This window comes from Palaemon carinicauda, chromosome 5 (assembly GCF_036898095.1).
Source record: "Palaemon carinicauda isolate YSFRI2023 chromosome 5, ASM3689809v2, whole genome shotgun sequence".
Classification (NCBI taxonomy): domain Eukaryota; kingdom Metazoa; phylum Arthropoda; class Malacostraca; order Decapoda; family Palaemonidae; genus Palaemon; species Palaemon carinicauda.
In genome coordinates, this window is record NC_090729.1 from 78,039,143 (window position 1) to 78,060,928 (window position 21,786).

The following is a 21,786-nucleotide window of genomic DNA, read 5'->3' on the forward strand; positions in this document are numbered from 1 at the left end:
AGTGAACCCTCGTTTATCGCGGTAGATAGGTTCCAGACGCGGGCGCGATAGGTGAAAATCCGCGAAGTAGTGACATCATATTTACCTATTTATTTAACATGTATATTCGGACTTTTAAAACCTTCCCTTGTACGTAGTACTGTTAACAAACCACCCTTTAATGTACAGAACACTTAATGCATTTACTACAGCACCCTAAACTAAAACAGGCACAAATATTAAAGGCGATTTTATATCATGCGTTTCCTAAACACCTAAAAAGCACGATAAAAAATGGCAACCAATGTTTTGTTTACGTTCATCTCTGATCATAATGAAGAAACAAACTCATTTAGTGTACAGTACACATATATGTATAGGTTAGTTTTTGCATCGATTATATTGATTATACAGTACTGTATGTTGATTTGTTTATTACCAATGTTTTAGTTTACGTATTTTTCTTAGGACTTCCAAATGAAATGTTTTTGTTTATGACGCCGTCTGAAACGACGGCGTGTACGCTCAGTAAACAACCACGCTCAGAACAAACAAGGCATTTAACGCGCATGATGATAGTGATAAATAATGATACAGTACATACAGTATTTACAGTAAAAGCATTTACAAAATATGTTACCTTACAAATATAAATTATACAGTATTGTAGGTAGCAAAGCAGGAAAAAAATTTACGAGAGAGAGAGAGAGAGAGAGAGAGAGAGAGAGAGAGAGAGAGAGAGAGAGAGAGAGAGAGAGATTGTTTTATGTACGTAAATGTAAATTTTAAACAAAAAAAATATGATAGGTTACAACATGTAGACTTTTAAAACCTTCCCTTTAACTTAATGCATACAGTACGTACAGTACTAAACTATAAAACAGGCACAAATACAGTTTTAGAATGTACAGTAAGAATATTAAAGTAAAAAATAAAGATTGTTACTGTACTCACCACGAAAGAAGTTGAAGAAAAACTTGAATGGTGATGGCGATGAATTTGCTGCACAGTAGAAATGATGATGATGAAGCTGATGATGTGTTCTACTGTGCAGCCAATGATAGTATTTTACGTCTCTTCAGACGGAGGTGTCTTTTCCTGGGACACCTCTTCAACTTCTTCCTGGGAAACTTCAATTTCTTCCGAAGGCGTACTAGCAGGAGGAACTGGCTCTTTTTTGCGAGGCTGGAAGAACATTGTGATCGGAAGTTGTTGCCGCTGCTTCTTTTTTCGATCCAAGAGCATTTTGTAGGGAGTCATTATGTCATCAACCTTGTTGCAGAATTGCATCGAGCGAACCATATCCTCGTCCCACTCTTGCAACATTTCTTTCAACTCCTTCGCATGGTTGCAGGCCTTGGCAAGCCGTTCTAATGTTAAGCCTGTTTCTTCGACATTTTCTTGGGTCTCTTCTTGGGTATCACTATCTTCCTCACTTGCCGATTTCGTCAGGTTTTCGAGGTCTGCGTCAGTTAGGGGCTGGGAATGGCAGTCCAACAACTCGTCGACGTCTTCAGTCGTCATGTCGCCAAACCCGTCACCTCCAATTATGGCAGCCAACTGCACAGATTTCCGTATTGCAGAGTGTTGGATTTCCGACGGAGTGAATCCCTTGTCGTCGTAAACAATATCGGGCCACAACTTCTTCCAGCTCGCATTCACGGTTGCAGGTTTCATCTCTTGAAGTGCCTTCTGAATATTCTGCAGGCACGTGGCTATGGTGTACTGCCGCCAGTACGCCTTCAAGTTAAAATCTTCATCCTCGTCATCTTGGGCAGCATCCACAAACGCAACGAGGTCCGCCAAGGTATTCTTCGTGTAGAGGGCCTTGAACGCCCTGATAACCCCCTGGTCCATCGGTTGAATTAATGACGTGGTGTTGGGTGGCAGGAACTCAACCTGAATGCCCTCATGCGACAGGTCAGTTGCGTGTCCACCAGCGTTATCCATAAGGAGAAGGATCTTGAATGGAAGCCCTTCTCTAAGAGATATTTGCTGACTTGCGGGATAAAACACTGATGGAACCAGTTGGAGGTCAGCATCTTCGTAATCCATGCTTTTTGATTATGCATCCAGTACACGGGAAGGAGATTCTTATTTTTATTTTTCAAAGCGCCAGGATTTTTCGACTTATAAATAAGCCCCGGCTTTAACAAAAATCCAGCAGCATTGCCACACATCACGACGGTAACGCGATCCTTGAATGCTTTAAAGCCAGAGGCTTTGGCTTCCTCTTTGAACAGGAAAGTTCGCGACGGCATTCTCTTCCAAAACAAGCAGGTCTCATCCATATTAAAGACTTGTTCCGGCTTGTATCCACCTTCGGCGATAATATTCTTGAACGTCTGGTTCACGTAAGTTTCAGCAGCGGCAGTGTCAGCGGAAGCAGACTCCCCATGCAGGGAAACGCTTTTCAGGGCGAAGCGTTTCTGAAACTTCGCGAACCATCCTTTGCTTGCGGAAAAACGTTTCTGAGGCTGGGAATCAGTGGATGTCCCTGGTTGAGGATCATCTGCATCATCATCATCTTCAGCATGGTTGCCGTCGTCGTCTTTAGGTTCCTTTGCAGCAAAATTCTCATATAAGCTCAAAGCCTTTGTTTGGATGGTGTTCGTATCCAACGCTATGTTCTTCTTCCGGCAGTCGGCAATCCACACAGCTAAAGCACCTTCCATGCGTACGATCGTTTTATTACGCGTTGTAACGACTCGCTTCGCTGATCTGCTAAAGGTGATTGCAGCCGTCTTTCTAATGTTCGCCTCGTCCTTCTTGATATAGCGAACAGTAGATTCGTTGATGCCAAAATGGCGGCCGGCGGCCGCGTAACTTCTACCATCTTTTAACATGTCGAGAAGCGTAACCTTCTCAGCTATCGTCATCATCCTTCGGTGGCGTTTAGGCTCACTACCAGCCTTAAGAGAAGCAGAACGCTTGGGAGCCATTACAGTAGGATTACAATAACAAAAAGTTCAACTTAAAAAAGTCGCACACAGCACAGATTCACACAATTAAGAACGTCTACTCAGCGATACGCGGTAACAGAGAGTGAACGATCCAGCCCCACGAGAACTTTGATGCTGCGGGTAGGAGATGCGGGCAAAACACCAATCACAGGCTAGATAACAAAACTTGAGTTCTGATTCGTCATCTATCAGCGCTTGAACCAATCACAACCCGTCTTACAGTACTATGATGCGTTGGTTACCTACTCATAGAAGATGCCCCGCGCATACCAAACGTACGTAGATTAAGTACAATACCGTAATAATAATAAATAATGATAATAATACTGTACAGTGATAATAATAATAATAATGATAATAATAATAACAATAATAATTTTATTAACAACAACAACAATAATAATAATAACAATAATAATAATACAGCTTTACGTACGCTATTTTACGCCTCTCTCTCTCTCTCTCTCTCTCTCTCTCTCTCTCTCTCTCTCTCTCTCTCTCTCTCTCTCTCTCTCTCTCTCTCTCTCGTACGCTTATTCGAAATGTGATTTTTGCAAAAAAGAATATTATTGGATGCAGTACTGTACTACGTACGTATACATACAAAAGATTCATGGAAAAAAAGCACATCCATTACAGTACACACCATTCTAATATGGTATGACTGCATCTGATTTGCGTTTCATGTTCGATTTAATTTTACTATGTACTGTATACAGTACTGAATTATCGTATCACATTCTCTTTTTGTGTTTTATTTCTTTCTGTGCTGAATTATATATCATATGTAATGCAATGAACAATCAGTAAGAACAGATATTACTAATTACAGTATTAATGGAATTACAGGTAACAAAATATCGTATTGGGTTGTCTTCAGATTTCGCGGTATTTTCGAATTTTCCGGAAAATCCGCAATATGTATATATATATGGGTTATGTGAAAACCCCGCGAAGTGGTGAATCCGCGATTGTCGAACCGCGAAGTAGCGAGGGTTCACTGTATATATATATATATATATATATATATATATATATATATATATATATATATATATATATATATATATATATATATATATATATATATATATATATATATTTTTTTGGGCTCAAGCCATGGCGTCCTGATGGAAGGTTCCTTTTTGGTAGCTTCCTTGGGTATATAACTACTAAGATATTCCCAGAGAATTTAACCACAGGTTATCACAGAATTCTAACTTCTGGAGTGAGTATCCTAAAGGTTTCCCTTTAAGACATCGTATATCAACAGGGGACGCATGTATTAACGCGCCACATAGCTATCTGCACCCCATACAGAGTTAACACTTCGATATGGAGGGACAGAGAATAGCTGGGGAGCTGTTCCACAGCTAATCTCGTCCGTGGCAACTTTTGGTACTCGAGACGTAAACAAACGGGCGCCATTGCTAAATGACGTCACGTCCGTCCTCATCCTTCATTTAGTAGCTTGCCTTACTAGTCGGACTTTTCCCTGTGTGATCTTTATCGACTTGCATCTTAGCCATGTCTCTACCCTCGGCCTCGCCTTCTTCTGGAAAGTTGAGTACAAGGTTCCAGTATTGTTTAAATAAGCTCTGACTGTAAAGTAACTTTTACTTTTCGAGATATTTGATGTTTTGTGGCAGAGCTGTGCCTCGACCGGACCGGCCATTTTATGGCGTCGCTATTGTTTTACATGCCTTATTTAGATAGCCTCAACAGCGTTTTCCGGCCTCATTAACTAATCGATACTATTAGTTATTTAGTCTTCATAGCTAGGAACTTTTATATCGTGTTTTGACGCCTTTTTATTGGTCATCAACTGACCCCATACCAGTTGGCTAGTATAGCCCTAGGCCAGAGCGCCTATATCAGTGTTCATGCATGATATTTATCAGTGATCCTAGGTTTATTTATGAAGATAGTGGCATTATTTTACAATACTATTGACTGTGATGCAAGTGTTTTCGCCTTTAGGGACCATATAAGGGACAGGTTAGATAGTGTGTCTTTCTAACCTAACCTACAAGTAGGACCCCTATATGCTTCCTTCATCCCCTGCCTTAGGGCACCCCCTCTGTGTAGCCTTGCTCCCCCTACCACGTAAGGGGATCAGGCTCATATCAGAGTATTTTATCGCTTCTCTGTCCTCCCTAAGGGAATGATCCCCCCTTAGGGTTGCGTCCGAGAATGAGGAACGGCTAGTCCTTCCTCTATTGCTGGGGCTAGGTCTCCGACCTTCCCTGCAATAGTGATACGTCTTCCATCCTTCCTAGTTCAGGGTGTAACATCCCTGCTCTAGATTAGGTTTTGGAGGGGTTAGTTCTGTACCTTGCTGAAACGATACCCATGCACCGTTTTCAGACAGGCTGCCTTACCTTAGGCTAGGGAGTGTCCTCCCTTCCTTGGTGGCCGCTCTGGTACAGAACCTCCTCCACAGAAGACCCTTCTCTTCTCCCCTCCCCACCTATCTCTTGTATGGCCTAGCCTATACTTAGGTTAGTCTATACCCATCTGTCCCCTGTCCTACAACTCCTCCTTAGGGTGGAGTGATAGGGCTACCTTGAGCTCCTGTGTGCAGTCCGCTCTGGTACATATACCCTTCATAGTGTCCTATGGGGTTAACCACTGGATGCATTCTGTCTACAGGGGTTCTCCCCCCTCTAGGGTGTTCCCTGCCCTACCTTGGGCTCCCTTAGCTCCCGGTCCTCTGCGGCCCCTGCTTCTGGGTGGGATGCCTTGGGGTCCGTGGCCGGACCCTTACATCCCCCCCTTCTGTCTCTTTCACTATCCTGGTGCCGGTCCCTTGCCGCCTCTACTGTCGGTGATACCCACCTCCTACCTTGGTGACTTACCCCTTGCCCTCTGGGCCGTCAGTCCTCCGTGTGCCGGGGGACTGCCGCCTGCCCCCGGGGCCTAGCCGATGGCCTTCATTCTTTCCTCATAGCTTCAGTCGTCCGTCCACCGGCCGGCCCACGGAGTGCCGGCATCCGCTGCCGGCAGTCCGGTTCTGTTGAAGAATTATTTTATATACTAATTCTGTAGAAAATTTATAAAATTGTGTATATGTATATTTATTTATGTTCATATTTGTTTCATCCTTGAAAACCCCCTTTTGCCATACAAAGCAAAATCAAAAAGAAATACTGGGAGTTTCAAGGATAATATGCTCAGTCCATAGATGGCTCTGCTGGCTGTATTTTAATATTTGCAGTTCCTGATTCCATCATCCTTGGGAAAAAATTTTCACCTACTGGTAATGAGGGAAGTGTGAGGAGGCAGATGGGATATATATTGGCCATATTGGACATATTGGATATATTGGATAATATTTTCTTCGAGTGTAGAAGTGCTATGAAGATGGAGTAACACTTCAATGTAAAGCCACCTCTCCTGCAATTGCTTACCACGAGTGCTACAATGAAGAGTGCAATATCAAGATGTATGAATACATAGTTCTCAACAATGGGATCTTCTGCTGCTCTTCAATTTGCATTGGGATTTTAAGGATAAGGCCTACCAACCCAGTAAGTTTCCTATGATTTTGTGGCATATGGTTCAACTTTGGTTAGGGGGTTATAATATTTGAAATGAATATTAATTATTCAAGTCTTCAACCCTAATTATAAATTTTCTATGGATTTTAAGCTCATTATAAAATTACTAGTGTTATTTCTAGCTTAATTCCAAATCATTGTTTTGTGCATAGAATAGCCTAGTGGGTGTTCAGATTTGCTTAAATCGATATACCGTGTCAGATTCTATTTTCCTGAGTTTGTGTTTTCATATGTAATTTAATATTACTTAACTTAGGATTTTAGTGAGCCTAATTTTTTCATTTGTTACTAGGTTAGGTTACTTGTGCTTGCTGGAAGGTAGCCTAGTATCATCGGCTTCAGTTATCTTCCTGGTCTTGGCAAATTTATTAGGTACCTAGTTCAGTTGTATGTAATGTTATATTGGTATATTTGTACTTGACGTGGATATATTGTATATTATTCATTATTGTTTATAAAGGGAATTTAGATAAATTTTACATTAGGTTTTTGATGGAAATTTTTTTCGTGATTTGCAGAATCCATAGTTTTCAAAAACGGGCAAGAGTTGAGTGGGTTCTACCACAGGCAGTCACTAGTGATTGAGGATTCCACTTCAGCCATCAGAGTTCCATTGCTTTGCCATATTTAATATTTATTCAATATAAATAAAGAATCTAATATTTTTAATTTTAAAGTTTCTTTATCCAATATTGACATTAAAGTTATTGTTACTCTGCTCTCGCTGCTCTTGTTATAAATTTACATTCTGTTTAAGTTTTTGAAATGGCGCCCAACGTGGGGCTCTGAAGGCTGTCTCAATACTGGTGGCACTTGGGTAGCATTGTAGGAGTGGTGGTTTTATTTGGATTATTGTTGTTATTTTTGATCAGTGTACCGAATACTATAATTATCTTAAATTTTTTCTTTTGTTAGGCTGCATTGACGTTTAGAATTAAATTTTTCTATAATCATGACAGACATTAGGCTTCTTGTTATGAGTCGGAAGTACATCCGCTCTCAAGTCACTAGACAATTTAATGAAAGGCATAAATTTTCGCAGTATAATAGCTCACAAAAGTTAAATCTTGTTGAAAAACTTAGGAATTTTAAGGAAGAACTTAAAGGGCTTGATAGTAAAGTCATATCTTTGAAGTGGTCAGAGAGCGAAGATGAAAATGAAATGGAAATTGAATTTAGCTCTTGTCAGGAATATAAAGATAAAATTTCTGAAATGTTGCTGCTCTTAGAGGTTAATGTTAATGGAAGCACAAGTGAAAATCTGAATGAAACTCCTCTTAGTCGTCTTAAAAGTCCAGTAGCACCTTTGCCTAAATTTAAGAGTTCTGATGATGAAAGTTTGGAATTATTCTTACAGCAGTTTGAGGAAACTACTAGAAAGTTTTCTTACACAGATTATGATAGGTTGTTGTTACTTAAACAGCAGGTTTCTGGTAAGGCTTTACTTTTGATAGACTCTTTAGAAGCAGACAAACAAGGTTATTCCCATGCAAAGGAACTCTTAAAAACAGCTTTTGCCTCGGTTCCAACTCAAAAGTTTAATGTGATGAAACAACTTCAAGAGCTGAAGTTAGGTTATGATTCAGAACCCTTTCAGTTTATTAGTAATATTAGAAAATTACAAGAAGCTGTTAAGACTTTGAAAATGGATATAGATGATGTTTTGCAGTACTTTTTCCTAAGAGGAATGAATGAAACTTTCAGAAATCAGTTGATACAAATTACTAACAATTCAAAGCCCACTACAAGTGAAATTGTTGATAACTTTTTTGAAGCCAATGAACGGTATCAGAATGCAAATAAACTTGGTAAATTAAGTAAAAGTAAACTGCCTTCTGCTGAAAGGCATCAAGATAAACTAGGATTGAGTAAAAGTTCAAACTTAGCAGCAGAGGTTAATTTTAAAAGCTCCAATCCTTTTAATTCTTGCACACTTTGTAGTGATAAGGTTAATGGTGATCATCCAATCCATAAGTGCCCTAATTTCGCTACTGCTAAGGAAAAGATAGCTAGGTTGAGCATTTTGAATGGTTGCACTAAATGTGCAAGAATCGAGCATTTGGATAGCTCGTGTCATTTTAGATTTTCCAGAAAGTGTAAACATTGTCAGGGATGGCATTTCTCCTTTCTTTGCCTGTCAGATAATCATGAAAGTTCCGAGGTCAGAGATTTGGTGCGTAATCCTAAAAAGGGAGTTCCTAACCCTAAGCAAAACGAGAAAAGTAAATCAAAAGATGTTCAAAATAGTACACAGAATGGGGTAGTTTGTCCAGGTAGTTCCTTTCAGAGTAAGGGGGGCATAAATTCAATTTTACCCACATTTTCTTGTACTTTGGGCCCTAGTAAAATAAGAGGATTGAAGGATTCAGGTAGCCAAGCTAATTTCATTTCTGAGTGTGCTTTAGAAGGTCAGTGTTTCAAAATTGTGAAAGATAATTTTGATCTTGTTGTCAATGGGTTTAATGGAGCAAAATGCTATCGTACCAAGATAGTTCAAATTTCTGTTAAGATTGGGGAGACAGCGCATAATATAGAAGCTATTTGTGTCCCAGGTATTGATATAAATTTGAATTTACCCGGCCTTGGTAAAGTTGTTAGAAGTTTTAGAAATTATGGTTATAAGCTTTTAGATGAGTTTCTTGATGAGGCTAGAGAAGACATATCAAACATTCAGTTTGTCCTGGGGGCAAATTCAGCTCATTGTCTCATGGAAAAGATGGTTAGTTTTGGTCATAGTGGTCAGTGTGTGTACTATGAAACAAGATTTGGCATTATGTTAATAGGAAACATTGAGAAATTAATGGCAAATTTGAAATTTCTCCCTAGCCTGCATGATGATACTCATTTACTTTTTGGCTTGGAAGAGAATTTAGATGAGCAAGGTAAATCACTGGATAATATTAAATTTCCTATGACTTCATGTTTCAAGTCTAGTGTTAGATGTATTGGAAGTGCAGAGGATCCTACAATCTGTATTTTAGATCATGATGGCAGGATCAGCGAGCATAAATTGCAAAAAGCTACTGATCATATTTTAGAGCGAGAATGCTCATATTATTTGCACAAAGATAGAACTGACTTAGATGGGGAGAGCACTGAACATAATAAGAAATTAGTTAGGTATTTACTTAATAATACACAAAGAGATGAAGAAGGCAGGTTGATAATGCCACTTTTATGGAATGGTCGTGTTTCTCATTTGCTGGGAAAGAACACAAATTTAGCAAAGCAAATTTTGAAATCTAACCTAAAGAAATTATCGAAGAATGATGAATTTTTGAGATTAATGGATGATAACATAAAGACTCAGGCAGCTCAAAACTTAATTGAAAGGATTGATAATTTGGATAAGTTTTGTGAAGAACACCCAGAGTACAGTGTTTTGCCGCACATGGGAATATTTAAGTTAGACCGCAGTACTACTAAATGCCGAATGGTTTTTCTCTCTAATTTGTGTGAAAAACAAAGTAATGGCTCCCCATCTATTAGCCACAATCAGGCAATGTGGGCTGGCCCTTGTATTAATCAGAAATTGTCTACTGCCTTGCTACTTTTAAGGTTTGATTCTCATTTATTGTGCTTTGATTTAAAGAAAGCTTTCCAGCAGATAGCATTAAATGAAACTGATCAAAGTAAATTATTATTCTTTTGGTTTAAAAATGTAAGTAAAGGAGATTTTACCATTATAGCATACAAGAATCTTCGTCTAAGTTTTGGGCTAAGGTGTAGCCCAACAATATTGATGATTGGTTTGTACAAAATATTGATGCTAGACACTGAAGGTGATTTGGACAACTTAAAGGAATTGAAGAAACTTATTTACTCTTTGATATACATGGATAATGGTGCGTTCACTGCAAATGATTCTGAAAGCTTACACTGGGGTTTTGATAACTTGAATAACATTTTTAATCCATATAAATTTGAATTACAACAATTCGTTACCAATGATGTTATGCTCCAAGAAAAAATAGATAAGAATTTGGATGAAGTCACTCCTGATGTAGTAAAAATATTTGGTTTAAAGTGGAACCGAATAACAGATTGTATTTCCTCTCCTAAACTTGAGCTAGACTCTAAAGCAAACACTAAGAGACTGATATTGAAAAGCATTGCTTCAAATTTTGATCCATACAATTACAATGGACCTATTTTAAACAGAGCTCGTTTATTTATGCATGAACTTCAATTAAACACTTCTCTAGGATGGGATACAGAATTGTCCATTGAGCAACAACGAGAATGGCGTAACATAGCCAAACAAGTTAATATGACTCCTCCAATTGAGGTACCTAGAGTTGTCGGGGAGAGAAATGGGTCATATCGTTTAATTGCATTTACTGACAGCAGTAAAATAATCTATGGGACAACAATTTTTATTCAGTGCATAGAAACTAAGAAAGTCAGTTTTGTTCTAGCAAAGAATCGCTTGGTTAACAAGCAGTTAGAAAGCAAAAGTATTCCATCTCTAGAATTCCAAGGGATAGTTTTGGGAACAGAAACATTATTGGATTTGAGTAAGGATTTGGCAGGTCCTCAGTGCCCTAAACCTATTAGAATTGTAGAATCAGTACTGTATACGGATAGCATTGTTTCACTGAGCTGGATTAATTCTTATGTGAACAAATTAGATAAAATGAATAAAAGGAGTGTCTTTATCATGAATCGTTTGGATCACATTCAAAGGACCTGTGAAAATAACCCAGTTAGATTTTGTTTTGTCAGTGGTATCTTGAACCCTGCAGATTGTATAACTAGGCCTATGTCGTACAAACAGCTTTTGAAAACTAATTATTTCACTGGCCCAGAATTTTTAAGATGTGAAAGGGATGAACTGTGCAGTAATGCTGACACATTTGATATAGTTGTACCCAATCCAAATTTTAATCCATTGAATGAAAATTCCTTCTCAATTTCTGCATCTAAATTAAGTGAATCACAAGTCTTAGCAGAATCAAACCCTGAACATTTAGTCGTCCTGGACAAGTGTTCCAGTTTCTCTAAGCTTGTTAGAATTCACGAGTACGTTCTTAAATTCATTGCTTTGCTCAAAAGAAGAGCAAACTCAGTTTCTTTTAACTTTGGTGATGCATCCTCCTTTCATTTGGAAGCTACTAGACATATCATAAGGAATGATCAGAGAATCTGGTATGGTGAAGTTTTCCAGTATTTAGAAAACAGAAATAAGAGAGTAAAGGATATTCCTAATATTATTGCTCAACTTAATGTATACATGGATGATCATGGACTCTTAAGAATTAGAAGTAAGATGCCTAAATGGAGAAAAGATACTTTTGTCAACTTTCCTATTTTGCTTCACAAACACAGTAAGTTAACTCGGTTAGTAATAAAAGATTTTCATGAGAAATTCTCTCATGCTGGTGTTTATTCCCTTTTGTCAGAGATGAGAAAAAAGTTTTGGATTCCACATTACTTTTCAGTAGTAAAAAAGGTCATCAAAGAATGTGTCATTTGTAAGAGATTCAAAGAGAGAACGGTTAAGGTCAATCAAAGTGCCTATCGCGATTTTAGGATTGACCCTCCCTCTATACCATTCAGGCATATTTTATTGATCATTTTGGACCGTATAACGTTAAGCTTAATGGTAAAAAGAGCAAAGTTTGGGTTCTATGTTTAACTTGTCTCTGGTCGAGGGCAATTAATTTAAAAATTTGTTTAGATCTCACTACAAAAGAATTTTTAAGAGCTTTTCAAATGCATTCATATCAGTATGGAATCCCTCAACTAGTCTTGTCAGATCTTGGATCTCAGTTGGTAGCTGGAGCTAATGTGGTCACTAATTTCCTGGGTGATCCTGAGAGTCAGGCATATTTTGAAGAAAATGGTGTAAAGTCAATTAAGTTTCAGCAGTATCCAAAGGGATGTAACAAATTAGGAGGACTTGTTGAGACTTGTGTTAAGATGAGTAAGCGTTTAATCTATGGAGCATTAAGAAATAATGTGTTAGACTTCCGTGATTTTGAGTTTTTTGTAGAGCAAACCGTTCACTTAGTTAACAGGCGCCCTATTGCCTTCAAAGAAGGGTTGAGAGACAGTATCACAGATGAAGTGCCTGATGCAATTACACCAGAAATATTAATTCATGGACATGAATTGCTGTCTATTAACATTATTCCTGACTTGCAGGGCAATCCAGATGAAGATCTGAACTGGACGGCAGATGATCATGTTAGCAAAGTTTTAGACAAGTATCAAAAACTTAGAAATGTGAGGTCTCGACTTATTAACATTTATAATTCAGAATTTATAGCACACTTAGTGTCACAAGCTACAGACGAAAGGAGTAGATATAAACCAGTGACACATAAAAGAATTCAAATAGGTGATATTGTTCTGTTAAAAGAACCGCACATGAAACCTTCAAATTACCCAATGGGTATTGTTAAAAAAGTAAAATTAAATGACTTGGATGAAGTAACTGACATAGCTGTGTTTAAGGGAGCTTCTCGTGAAACTGTAAGACGGCATGTTACTTCAGTAATACCTCTCTTAAGCCCTGTGACTAATGAAAGTGAAGAAAAGGCAGATATTAAAGAGGACAGTAGTACACACCAAAGAAAAAAGAGAGAGGCTGCTGTCATTAGTGAGGCAAGAACAAGAGATATGTTGAGAAATTAGTATGTAGTATATATTTGGGTGTTGGTAATTTTTATTTTTTCTCCTTAGAATGTTACTTAATTTTGTAACATTACCTTTACCATTCGAATTTTGACTAAATTCGAATCCCCCCTTTGGAGTGTTGAAGAATTATTTTATATACTAATTCTGTAGAAAATTTATAAAATTGTGTATATGTATATTTATTTATGTTCATATTTGTTTCATCCTTGAAAACCCCCTTTTGCCATACAAAGCAAAATCAAAAAGAAATACTGGGAGTTTCAAGGATAATATGCTCAGTCCATAGATGGCTCTGCTGGCTGTATTTTAATATTTGCAGTTCCTGATTCCATCATCCTTGGGAAAAAATTTTCACCTACTGGTAATGAGGGAAGTGTGAGGAGGCAGATGGGATATATATTGGCCATATTGGACATATTGGATATATTGGATAATATTTTCTTCGAGTGTAGAAGTGCTATGAAGATGGAGTAACACTTCAATGTAAAGCCACCTCTCCTGCAATTGCTTACCACGAGTGCTACAATGAAGAGTGCAATATCAAGATGTATGAATACATAGTTCTCAACAATGGGATCTTCTGCTGCTCTTCAATTTGCATTGGGATTTTAAGGATAAGGCCTACCAACCCAGTAAGTTTCCTATGATTTTGTGGCATATGGTTCAACTTTGGTTAGGGGGTTATAATATTTGAAATGAATATTAATTATTCAAGTCTTCAACCCTAATTATAAATTTTCTATGGATTTTAAGCTCATTATAAAATTACTAGTGTTATTTCTAGCTTAATTCCAAATCATTGTTTTGTGCATAGAATAGCCTAGTGGGTGTTCAGATTTGCTTAAATCGATATACCGTGTCAGATTCTATTTTCCTGAGTTTGTGTTTTCATATGTAATTTAATATTACTTAACTTAGGATTTTAGTGAGCCTAATTTTTTCATTTGTTACTAGGTTAGGTTACTTGTGCTTGCTGGAAGGTAGCCTAGTATCATCGGCTTCAGTTATCTTCCTGGTCTTGGCAAATTTATTAGGTACCTAGTTCAGTTGTATGTAATGTTATATTGGTATATTTGTACTTGACGTGGATATATTGTATATTATTCATTATTGTTTATAAAGGGAATTTAGATAAATTTTACATTAGGTTTTTGATGGAAATTTTTTTCGTGATTTGCAGAATCCATAGTTTTCAAAAACGGGCAAGAGTTGAGTGGGTTCTACCACAGGCAGTCACTAGTGATTGAGGATTCCACTTCAGCCATCAGAGTTCCATTGCTTTGCCATATTTAATATTTATTCAATATAAATAAAGAATCTAATATTTTTAATTTTAAAGTTTCTTTATCCAATATTGACATTAAAGTTATTGTTACTCTGCTCTCGCTGCTCTTGTTATAAATTTACATTCTGTTTAAGTTTTTGAAAGGTTCTGCTATAACCATCCTTGTTCCTGTCACCAATCCGGCAACCTCCGGCTGCCGGAGCCGCCGTTCCCCGCCGGCGTGCCGCCGCTGTGCTGGCAGCCGCCACCCTGGTATTACTCTTGACTTCTATATTGTCTTCCCTAATGCCAGAAACTCTGCTGGAGCGGCCTCCGGCGTGCCGGCGGTCTGCCGGAGCCTTCCGGAGGCGTCAAGGCGACTTGCACCCCCTTCTACTAGCTATCATCTGATGTTGATACCCCTACATCGCAACCAGATGGTTTGATTACATAATGGATAGGTATTGCCTTACCGTTCCATTAGTAACCATGCTGTCTTCTTGCATATCACAGATTTCCAGCATGCTACGTGTATCTTAGCACGGCCGGTTACCGGAAACCGTTACCCTATGGGATCTTCTACGTTCCCAATCCTTGGGTCTGAGTGGCCTCAGTCCCAGTTCTATATCCTTGGCAATCCCCACTGCCTTCACGGCATGCTATGCTGAATTCTGCCCTGTGTCCTCGGTCACAACAAATTGCCTACGGATAAGGTTACGGTAACCGGCCGGGCGGGTTACACGGAGGATGTGTCTATCTCCTTCTTTTCTGCCCACCCTCTGAACGTCACAGTATTTCTACCACTGAATATTAGGTTAAAGATTAATCACTTAATACTTAACCTTAGAATAGAAGTCATCCTTATGACTCCCCCATACTCATGTCCTCTTTCTCTTACAGGAGGAGTACGTGAAGTTCGACCATGGCTTCTGTGGAGTGAAGCGCCCGCACTTTTATGGGCACACGGCGTGTAGGACTCACGCCCCTTGTGCAAACAAAAAAGGTGATCTGAAGTTCTGGGACCCACTGAACTGTACGGTCTACCAGGAACGCCTGGTCGAGGCGTTCAATAACCCTCCCTCAGCGGAGGTTAGGGACGCTTCTCGAGAGAAGCTACGCAAATGGGTGCGTGGCTTCCAGAAGAACGCCACTGGACCGTACCTTGCCACCGAAGACTTGAGGGCCTTACGGTTCCCAAAGGCATCCCCAGACTCTGTGGTCCCCAAGGATCAGATCCCCACCGTCCAGATCACGGTGGAACCCGATGTTGTCATGGCTCAGTCCATGCACGAGTGTCGCCTGGATACCGACAACGCGGAATGTATGTCGGAAGTGTCGGAGACAACGGAGAGGAACCTCATGGCCGAAGAATTGGACTATGAGTAGGACCAAGTGGAATACGCTGGGTCGGAGCAAGAGGTCGCTCCGCCTTTCACCACCACCCCAACTCCTACACCGACGGAAGTATCACTCCCGTCTACCTCCGCCACCCCGGACCCCATCCCAACCAGCGCCCAGGAGATGTTTCGGACGCTCGAAGCCATCATGGACAAGAAACTCCGTGAGACACACGAATACATCAGGACCATGGGAAGTTCCAAGGAGCCGAAAAGGAATTCGGTTAAGGACCTCCCAGCATGCTCGCACGCCAACCCCTGGAGGTATGCCGAGCATATGCCGATCGCAACGGGCAGGATCTTCATCAGTGAAAAGGTCGGCTTGGTTGTCCTGGAAGAAGTGGAATTCTTCCCAAGTTTTGAGGCTTACCCGGACTGTTACGTCCGGCTTCAATCCGAACCTGCCTCTAAAGAAGAGACCGAACCTAAGGAGGTGATAGTGTTCGATCTCCCGAAGGCCCAGGCTATGATGGCCAACACCCTTAAAAGTAGGGGTTTTACCTGCTCAAAGCTTCCGGCATTGAGCAAGAAGCACCCTACCTACGTCGCACCTGATGATGCGATCCTCCCCTTCATGGAAAAGGCCTTCACAGCGGTACACAGGGCAGTGGAAGAAGGGAAACCTTTCCCTGCACTGGAGGAGTGCAGACCCTTCTCCCTGGTCACTCCCCCCGATGCTCGACACTGGAAGGATGTCCAACATACCTTCGTGGTGGGAAAACTAGATCCTGACGTTGCTGGACGTCAGTTTAACGGAGACCTCCCGAAACTTAATGACCACCTCCTTCGTCGGGAACAAGATACGAAAGAAAGACTTGCCGCATCCATGTCCCTCCAGGTCCAGCTTGACGTCATGGCCAGTGACACTAGAGTCCCCGACCACTACATGGTGCTCGCCAAGACGCATCTGGCGACTGTAGTCAAGGACTTACACAGCTTCATGAAGGCTCGGAGAGCCTGTCGTGAATTCGTGTTCTCAAGTGCCACAGTGAGACACGAACCCCGGAGGCTGATTTCCTCCAACATCTGGGGTAAGCACCTCTTTCCCTCTGATCTGGTGAAAGAGATTACCGACAAGGCCGCCACGGAGAACAGGAACCTTCTTCACAAGTGGGGCATGTCGAAGAAAAGGAAATCTTCTCAGGACGACGGCCCTCAACCTAAGAGGAGATCCTCCAAGCCGAAACCCCAACAACGTCAACAGAGACGGCAGTTTCCGGGACCCGCTACTCCCCAAGTGGCTGCTCAGCCACAACAGATCTTTCAGCTGGTCACCCAACCGGTCTTGCCCCAATCACCGGTTTTCACCCCTGCCTTTGAGCAACAGACGACTACCTTTCGTCCCAAAGGTTGAGGCTCAAGCAGAGGTGCAGGCAAGAGACGCATCTCGCCGTCCCTCCAGAGGCAGAGGAGGAAAGGGAGCTAGCGGCCGAGGTGGTACACCCTCGGGACACCAGAAGCAATGAAGTGCTTCCGGTGGGAGGAAGACTCCGCCAGTTCCAGGATCGTCGGACCTTCGATCCCTGGGCACACAGCATCTTCGACAAGGGTCTAGGCTGGAGTTGGACTCAACCACCCCCAACCTTCCAGCAACTCTTCCAACAATCTCCCCCCCCTTCTGGAAGAATACGTCCTAAATCTCTTGAACAAGAAGGTGATTAGGAGGGTAAAGTCAACCAGGTTCCAAGGGAGACTGTTTTGCGTCCCCAAGAAGGACTCAGACAAGCTCAGAGTCATTCTAGACTTATCCCCCCTCAACAAGTTCATAGCGAACAACAAGTTCAAGATGCTGACTCTTCATCAGATAAGGACCCCTCTGCCTCAGGGTTCCTACAGTCTCCATAGACCTGGCGGATGCCTATTGGTACATTCCAATGAACCACCACGCTTCCTCCTACCTAGGATTTCGACTCCAAAAGGAAAAGCTACGCCTTCAGGGCCATGCCCTTCGGCCTCAACGTGGCCCCTCGGATCTTCACAAAGCTGGCAGATGCCATCGTTCAACAGCTGCGCCTACGAGACGTCCAGGTGATGGCCTACCTCGACGACTGGCTAGCCTGGGCTCCATCGCCCGAGGATTGTTTAAAATCCTGCAATAAAGTCACCCAGTTCCTAGAACACCTGGGATTCAAGATAAACGCGAAGAAATCTCGCCTCTCTCCAGCTCAAAGGTTCCAATGTCTAAGAACCCAGTGGAACCTTCAGTCACACTGCCTTTCCATCCCCCAGAAGAAAAGGAAGGAAATAGCAGGGTCTGTCAAGCGACTGCTGAAATCCAAACGGATCTCAAGACGTCAGCAGGAACGAGTTCTAGGCTCTCTACAGTTTGCCTCAGTGACAAACCAAGTGCTACGTGCACAGCTAAAGGATGCCGCGTGAGTCTGGAGACGTTCCGCATCCATCGCTCGAAGAGACCTCAAGAGACGGCTCCCAAACAGACTTCGGCTGCTCCTCAAGCCGTGGTCGGAAGCAAAGGCCCTGAAAAGGTCCATTCATCTTTAACACCCACCTCCATCACTCAACATCCACACGGATGCTTCGCTGGAGGGTTGGGGAGGTCACTCCCACCAAAAATAGGCTCAAGGCACATGGTCTCCCCTATTCAAGACGTTTCACATCAACATCTTGGAGGCCATGGCGGTCCTTCTAACGCTGAAGAAACTCTCCCCGCCTCCCTCGATCCATATTCATCTATCCCTAGACAACTTGGTGGTAGTTCGATTGTCTCAATCGCCAAGGCTCAAGATCGCCCCAGATAATCAGGTGCTTCTGACAATCTTCCGTCTGGCAGAAAAGAAGAAATGGCACCTGTCTGCAGTTCACCTACAAGGATCCCGCAACGTGACGGCGGACGCTCTATCCCGGACAAGTCCGATAGAGTCGGAATGGTCTCTAGACGCAAGATCATTCTCCTTCATCTCTCACCAAGTCCCAGAACTTCAGACCGATCTCTTCGCAACGAGCGACAATAATCAACTTCCTCGATATGTAGCCCCGTCCGAGGACCCCAAGGCAGAAGCAGTGGACGCCATGTCACTGGACTGGAACAGATGGTCCAAGATCTACCTGTTCCCTCCCACCAACCTTCTGCTGAAAGTCCTCTCCAAGCTGAGACCCTTCAAAGGGATAGCGGCCCTAGTGGCTCCCAAGTGGCCCCGGAGCAATTGGTACCCCCTGGTCCTAGAGCTGCAGCCCACGCTGATCCCTCTCCCGGGCCCAGTACTCTCCCAGCAAGTACAGAAGTCGACTGTCTTCGCTTCATCATCGAAAATCAAGGACCTTCATCTCATGATTTTCTCTCCCTATCCGCGAAGAAAAGGTTTGGGATCTTGAAGAAAAGTCTAGACTTCCTCGAGGAATACAAGACCGAATCCACACGACGGCAATACGAATCATCCTGGAGAAAATGGGTCTCATTCGCCAAGGCAAAAATCCTACGGAAATCACCATTGATTTTTGCATGTCCTTCTTTATTCACTTTCACGGACAGGGATTGGCAGCCAACACGATTTCTACTTGCAAATCGGCCTTGACTAGACCACTAATGTATGCCTCCAACTTGGACAATGATTCGTGCCCTCTCAAGGATCTGACTCAGAAAGTTATCTTTCTTTTTGCTCTTGCTTCAGGAGCCCGAGTCAGCGAAATAGTGGCATTATCAAGGGACGAGGGCCACATCCTGTTTACAGATTCAGGTGACCTTACCCTCTTCCCGGATCCGACGTTTCTCGCCAAAAACGAATTACCCACCAAAAGATGGGGCCCTTGGAGAATATGCCCCCTGAAAGAAGATGCCTCTCTATGTCCAGTAGAGAGCCTCAAGGTCTATCATCATAGAACTTCGGACTTTGGTGGAGGCCAACTCTTTAAAGGAGAAACTTCGGACAGCGACCTGTCACTGTAACAACTAAGAGCGAAAATCACCTACTTCATTCGCAGAGCAGATCCTGACAGTTCACCCGCCGGTCACGATCCTAGAAAAGTTGCATCGTCTCTGAATTTCTTTCAGAGTATGGATTTCGAAAGTCTTAAGAGTTTTACAGGCTGGAAATCCTCGCGTGTTTTCTTCAAACATTATGCGAAACAAGTGCACGAAGTCAAACATTTGTGGTAGCCGCAGGTAGTGTTATGAAACCTGCACCTAACTCTGCATAGAACAGTGAGTTAATTGGGACTCTAACTCCTTGGGTGCCTATGTTGACCCTCGCGTGATACGTAGTGATTTCAAAAACACTTAGTGCTTTTTCATAGACTGTTCTTCTCCCAAGTGAAATGTCATAGTTGTCACATGAGTGCCGCATGCCTAGAGCATGATGTGTTTTATTTTAATAGACTGACGTTCCTCTGGAACGAGTGCCTACTAATAATTTAAAATTCCCTTTCAGATTCAAGAGCAAGTCTTTCATGACTATGTACATTATAATTTATTGTAAATAACTTTTACAATTTTATTGCATTTCCTTAACATATTCTGCAATGGTGAAATAAAATTTCTATTTTATTACTTGTGCGTCTCAATCCGCTCCTACTTATACTATGAAATACATGACTGTCATAGTTTTATTATCCCCTTCCTCTTATGTCGATGAAGATGACTAAGGGTTCAACCCTTATCATATACTCACTTCTGCAATGTAATATTCCTACTCGAATACTTACTTACATCATACCTTAGAGACCAGACGACTCTATTCACATACAGTGCCTAACCACCACTTGTCTGCCTTTGTGAATGTTCCTATATGAATGCCAACCATTCAGTCTTGTCTCCGAGTTCTTCATGTTCTCCCAGCAAGGTGAGTAGCCCTTCGATGACCACTTTGATCTTCGGCATGGTCCGTTGGGACTTCGCTGCCAGGGGGGGCAGGAAGTTTCTTCCCATCGGTTCTCTTATTGAGGTTACTATGCTTATCCTGTCAAAGCCCTAGGCACTTACACTACAAGGGGAAAATCTACCACGATACATTGATTCTCTGGTACTCTTCCATCAGGACGCCATGGCTTGAGCCCAAAAAACGGATTTTGAGCGAAGCGAAAAATCTATTTTTGGGTGAGATAGTCATGGCGTCCTGATGGACCCTCCCTGCTACTTCGTTCAGTTTGTCAGGTCCCACCCTGCGCTGCTGTATCATGGTGATCGGCAAGCAACTGGCTTCAGGATGAGGACGGAGGTGACGTCATTTAGCAATGGCGCCCGTTTGTTTACGTCTCGAGTACCAAAAGTAGCCACGGACGAGATTAGCTGTGGAACAGCTCCCCAGCTATTCTCTGTCTCTCCATATCAAAGTGTTAACTCTGTATGGGGTGCAGATAGCTATGTGGCGCGTTAATACATGCGTCCCCTGTTGATATACGATGTTTTAAAGGGAAACCTTTAGGATACTCGCTCCAGAAGTTAGAATTCTGTGATAACCTGTGGTTAAATTCTCTGGGAATATCTTAGTAGTTATATACCCAAGGAAGCTACCAAAAAGGAACCTTCCATCAGGACGCCATGGCTATCTCACCCAAAAATAGATTTTTCGCTTCGCTCAAAATCCGTTATTTAGCCCCAGCGATTCATGATTTAACATTCATAAAAATCACAAATTCCCGAGATTTTCTGAAGAGCACAACTAATAAATATTCGAGAACATTTCATATTTGCAGAAATATTTTTCTTTTATTACGGTATATAAATAACAGATTGTAACATTCTCCCTCTTAATCTCATGCTTATTTATTTAGGATTAACTTTATATCAATGTTTATTTTTAGGTTAAAATACGCAATGAACACAGGACTGTATTGTATGTAAGAACGCACAATGTTACTACGCATATCAAACACATTAGATATATTTTTCATTCATTTTGAGAAATAAATAACAGGCCATAACATATTTTTCCTTTTAAGCGGACCGTCCGCTATGGTGTTCGACATAACTTTTTTGGGCTCAAGCCATGTCGCTCTGATGGAAGTTCCTTCTGGCAACTTTCTAC

At 41.6% G+C, this 21,786-nt stretch overlaps 2 protein-coding genes across 13 annotated transcripts in view; one reads left to right on the forward strand and one right to left on the reverse strand.

The window, feature by feature from the left end:
* Positions 1-21,786, reverse strand: part of LOC137641352 (protein GOLM2-like) — a 756,580-nt gene that overhangs the window by 118,916 nt on the left and 615,878 nt on the right. The window lies entirely within an intron of this gene.
* LOC137641350 (uncharacterized) lies at positions 6,029-14,546 on the forward strand. 5 transcript variants are annotated; one of them, XM_068373820.1, is made up of 4 exons: positions 6,029-6,472; positions 6,795-6,874; positions 7,021-13,776; positions 14,099-14,546. In XM_068373820.1, exon 3 carries the CDS (start codon positions 7,455-7,457, stop codon positions 12,138-12,140), a length of 4,686 nt encoding a protein of 1,561 aa, XP_068229921.1. In that variant the 5' UTR covers positions 6,029-6,472; positions 6,795-6,874; positions 7,021-7,454; the 3' UTR covers positions 12,141-13,776; positions 14,099-14,546. The 5 variants fall into 5 exon arrangements, with proteins under 5 accessions (XP_068229921.1, XP_068229920.1, XP_068229918.1 ...); XM_068373819.1 differs by having other exon boundaries at positions 6,795-13,776; XM_068373817.1 differs by lacking the exon at positions 6,029-6,472 and having other exon boundaries at positions 6,479-6,874.

What these genes read in the sequence shown, in the direction of transcription:
- LOC137641350 (XM_068373819.1), top strand. Translation starts at nt 7,455, where the DNA reads ATGACAGACATTAGGCTTCTTGTTATGAGTCGGAAGTACATCCGCTCT.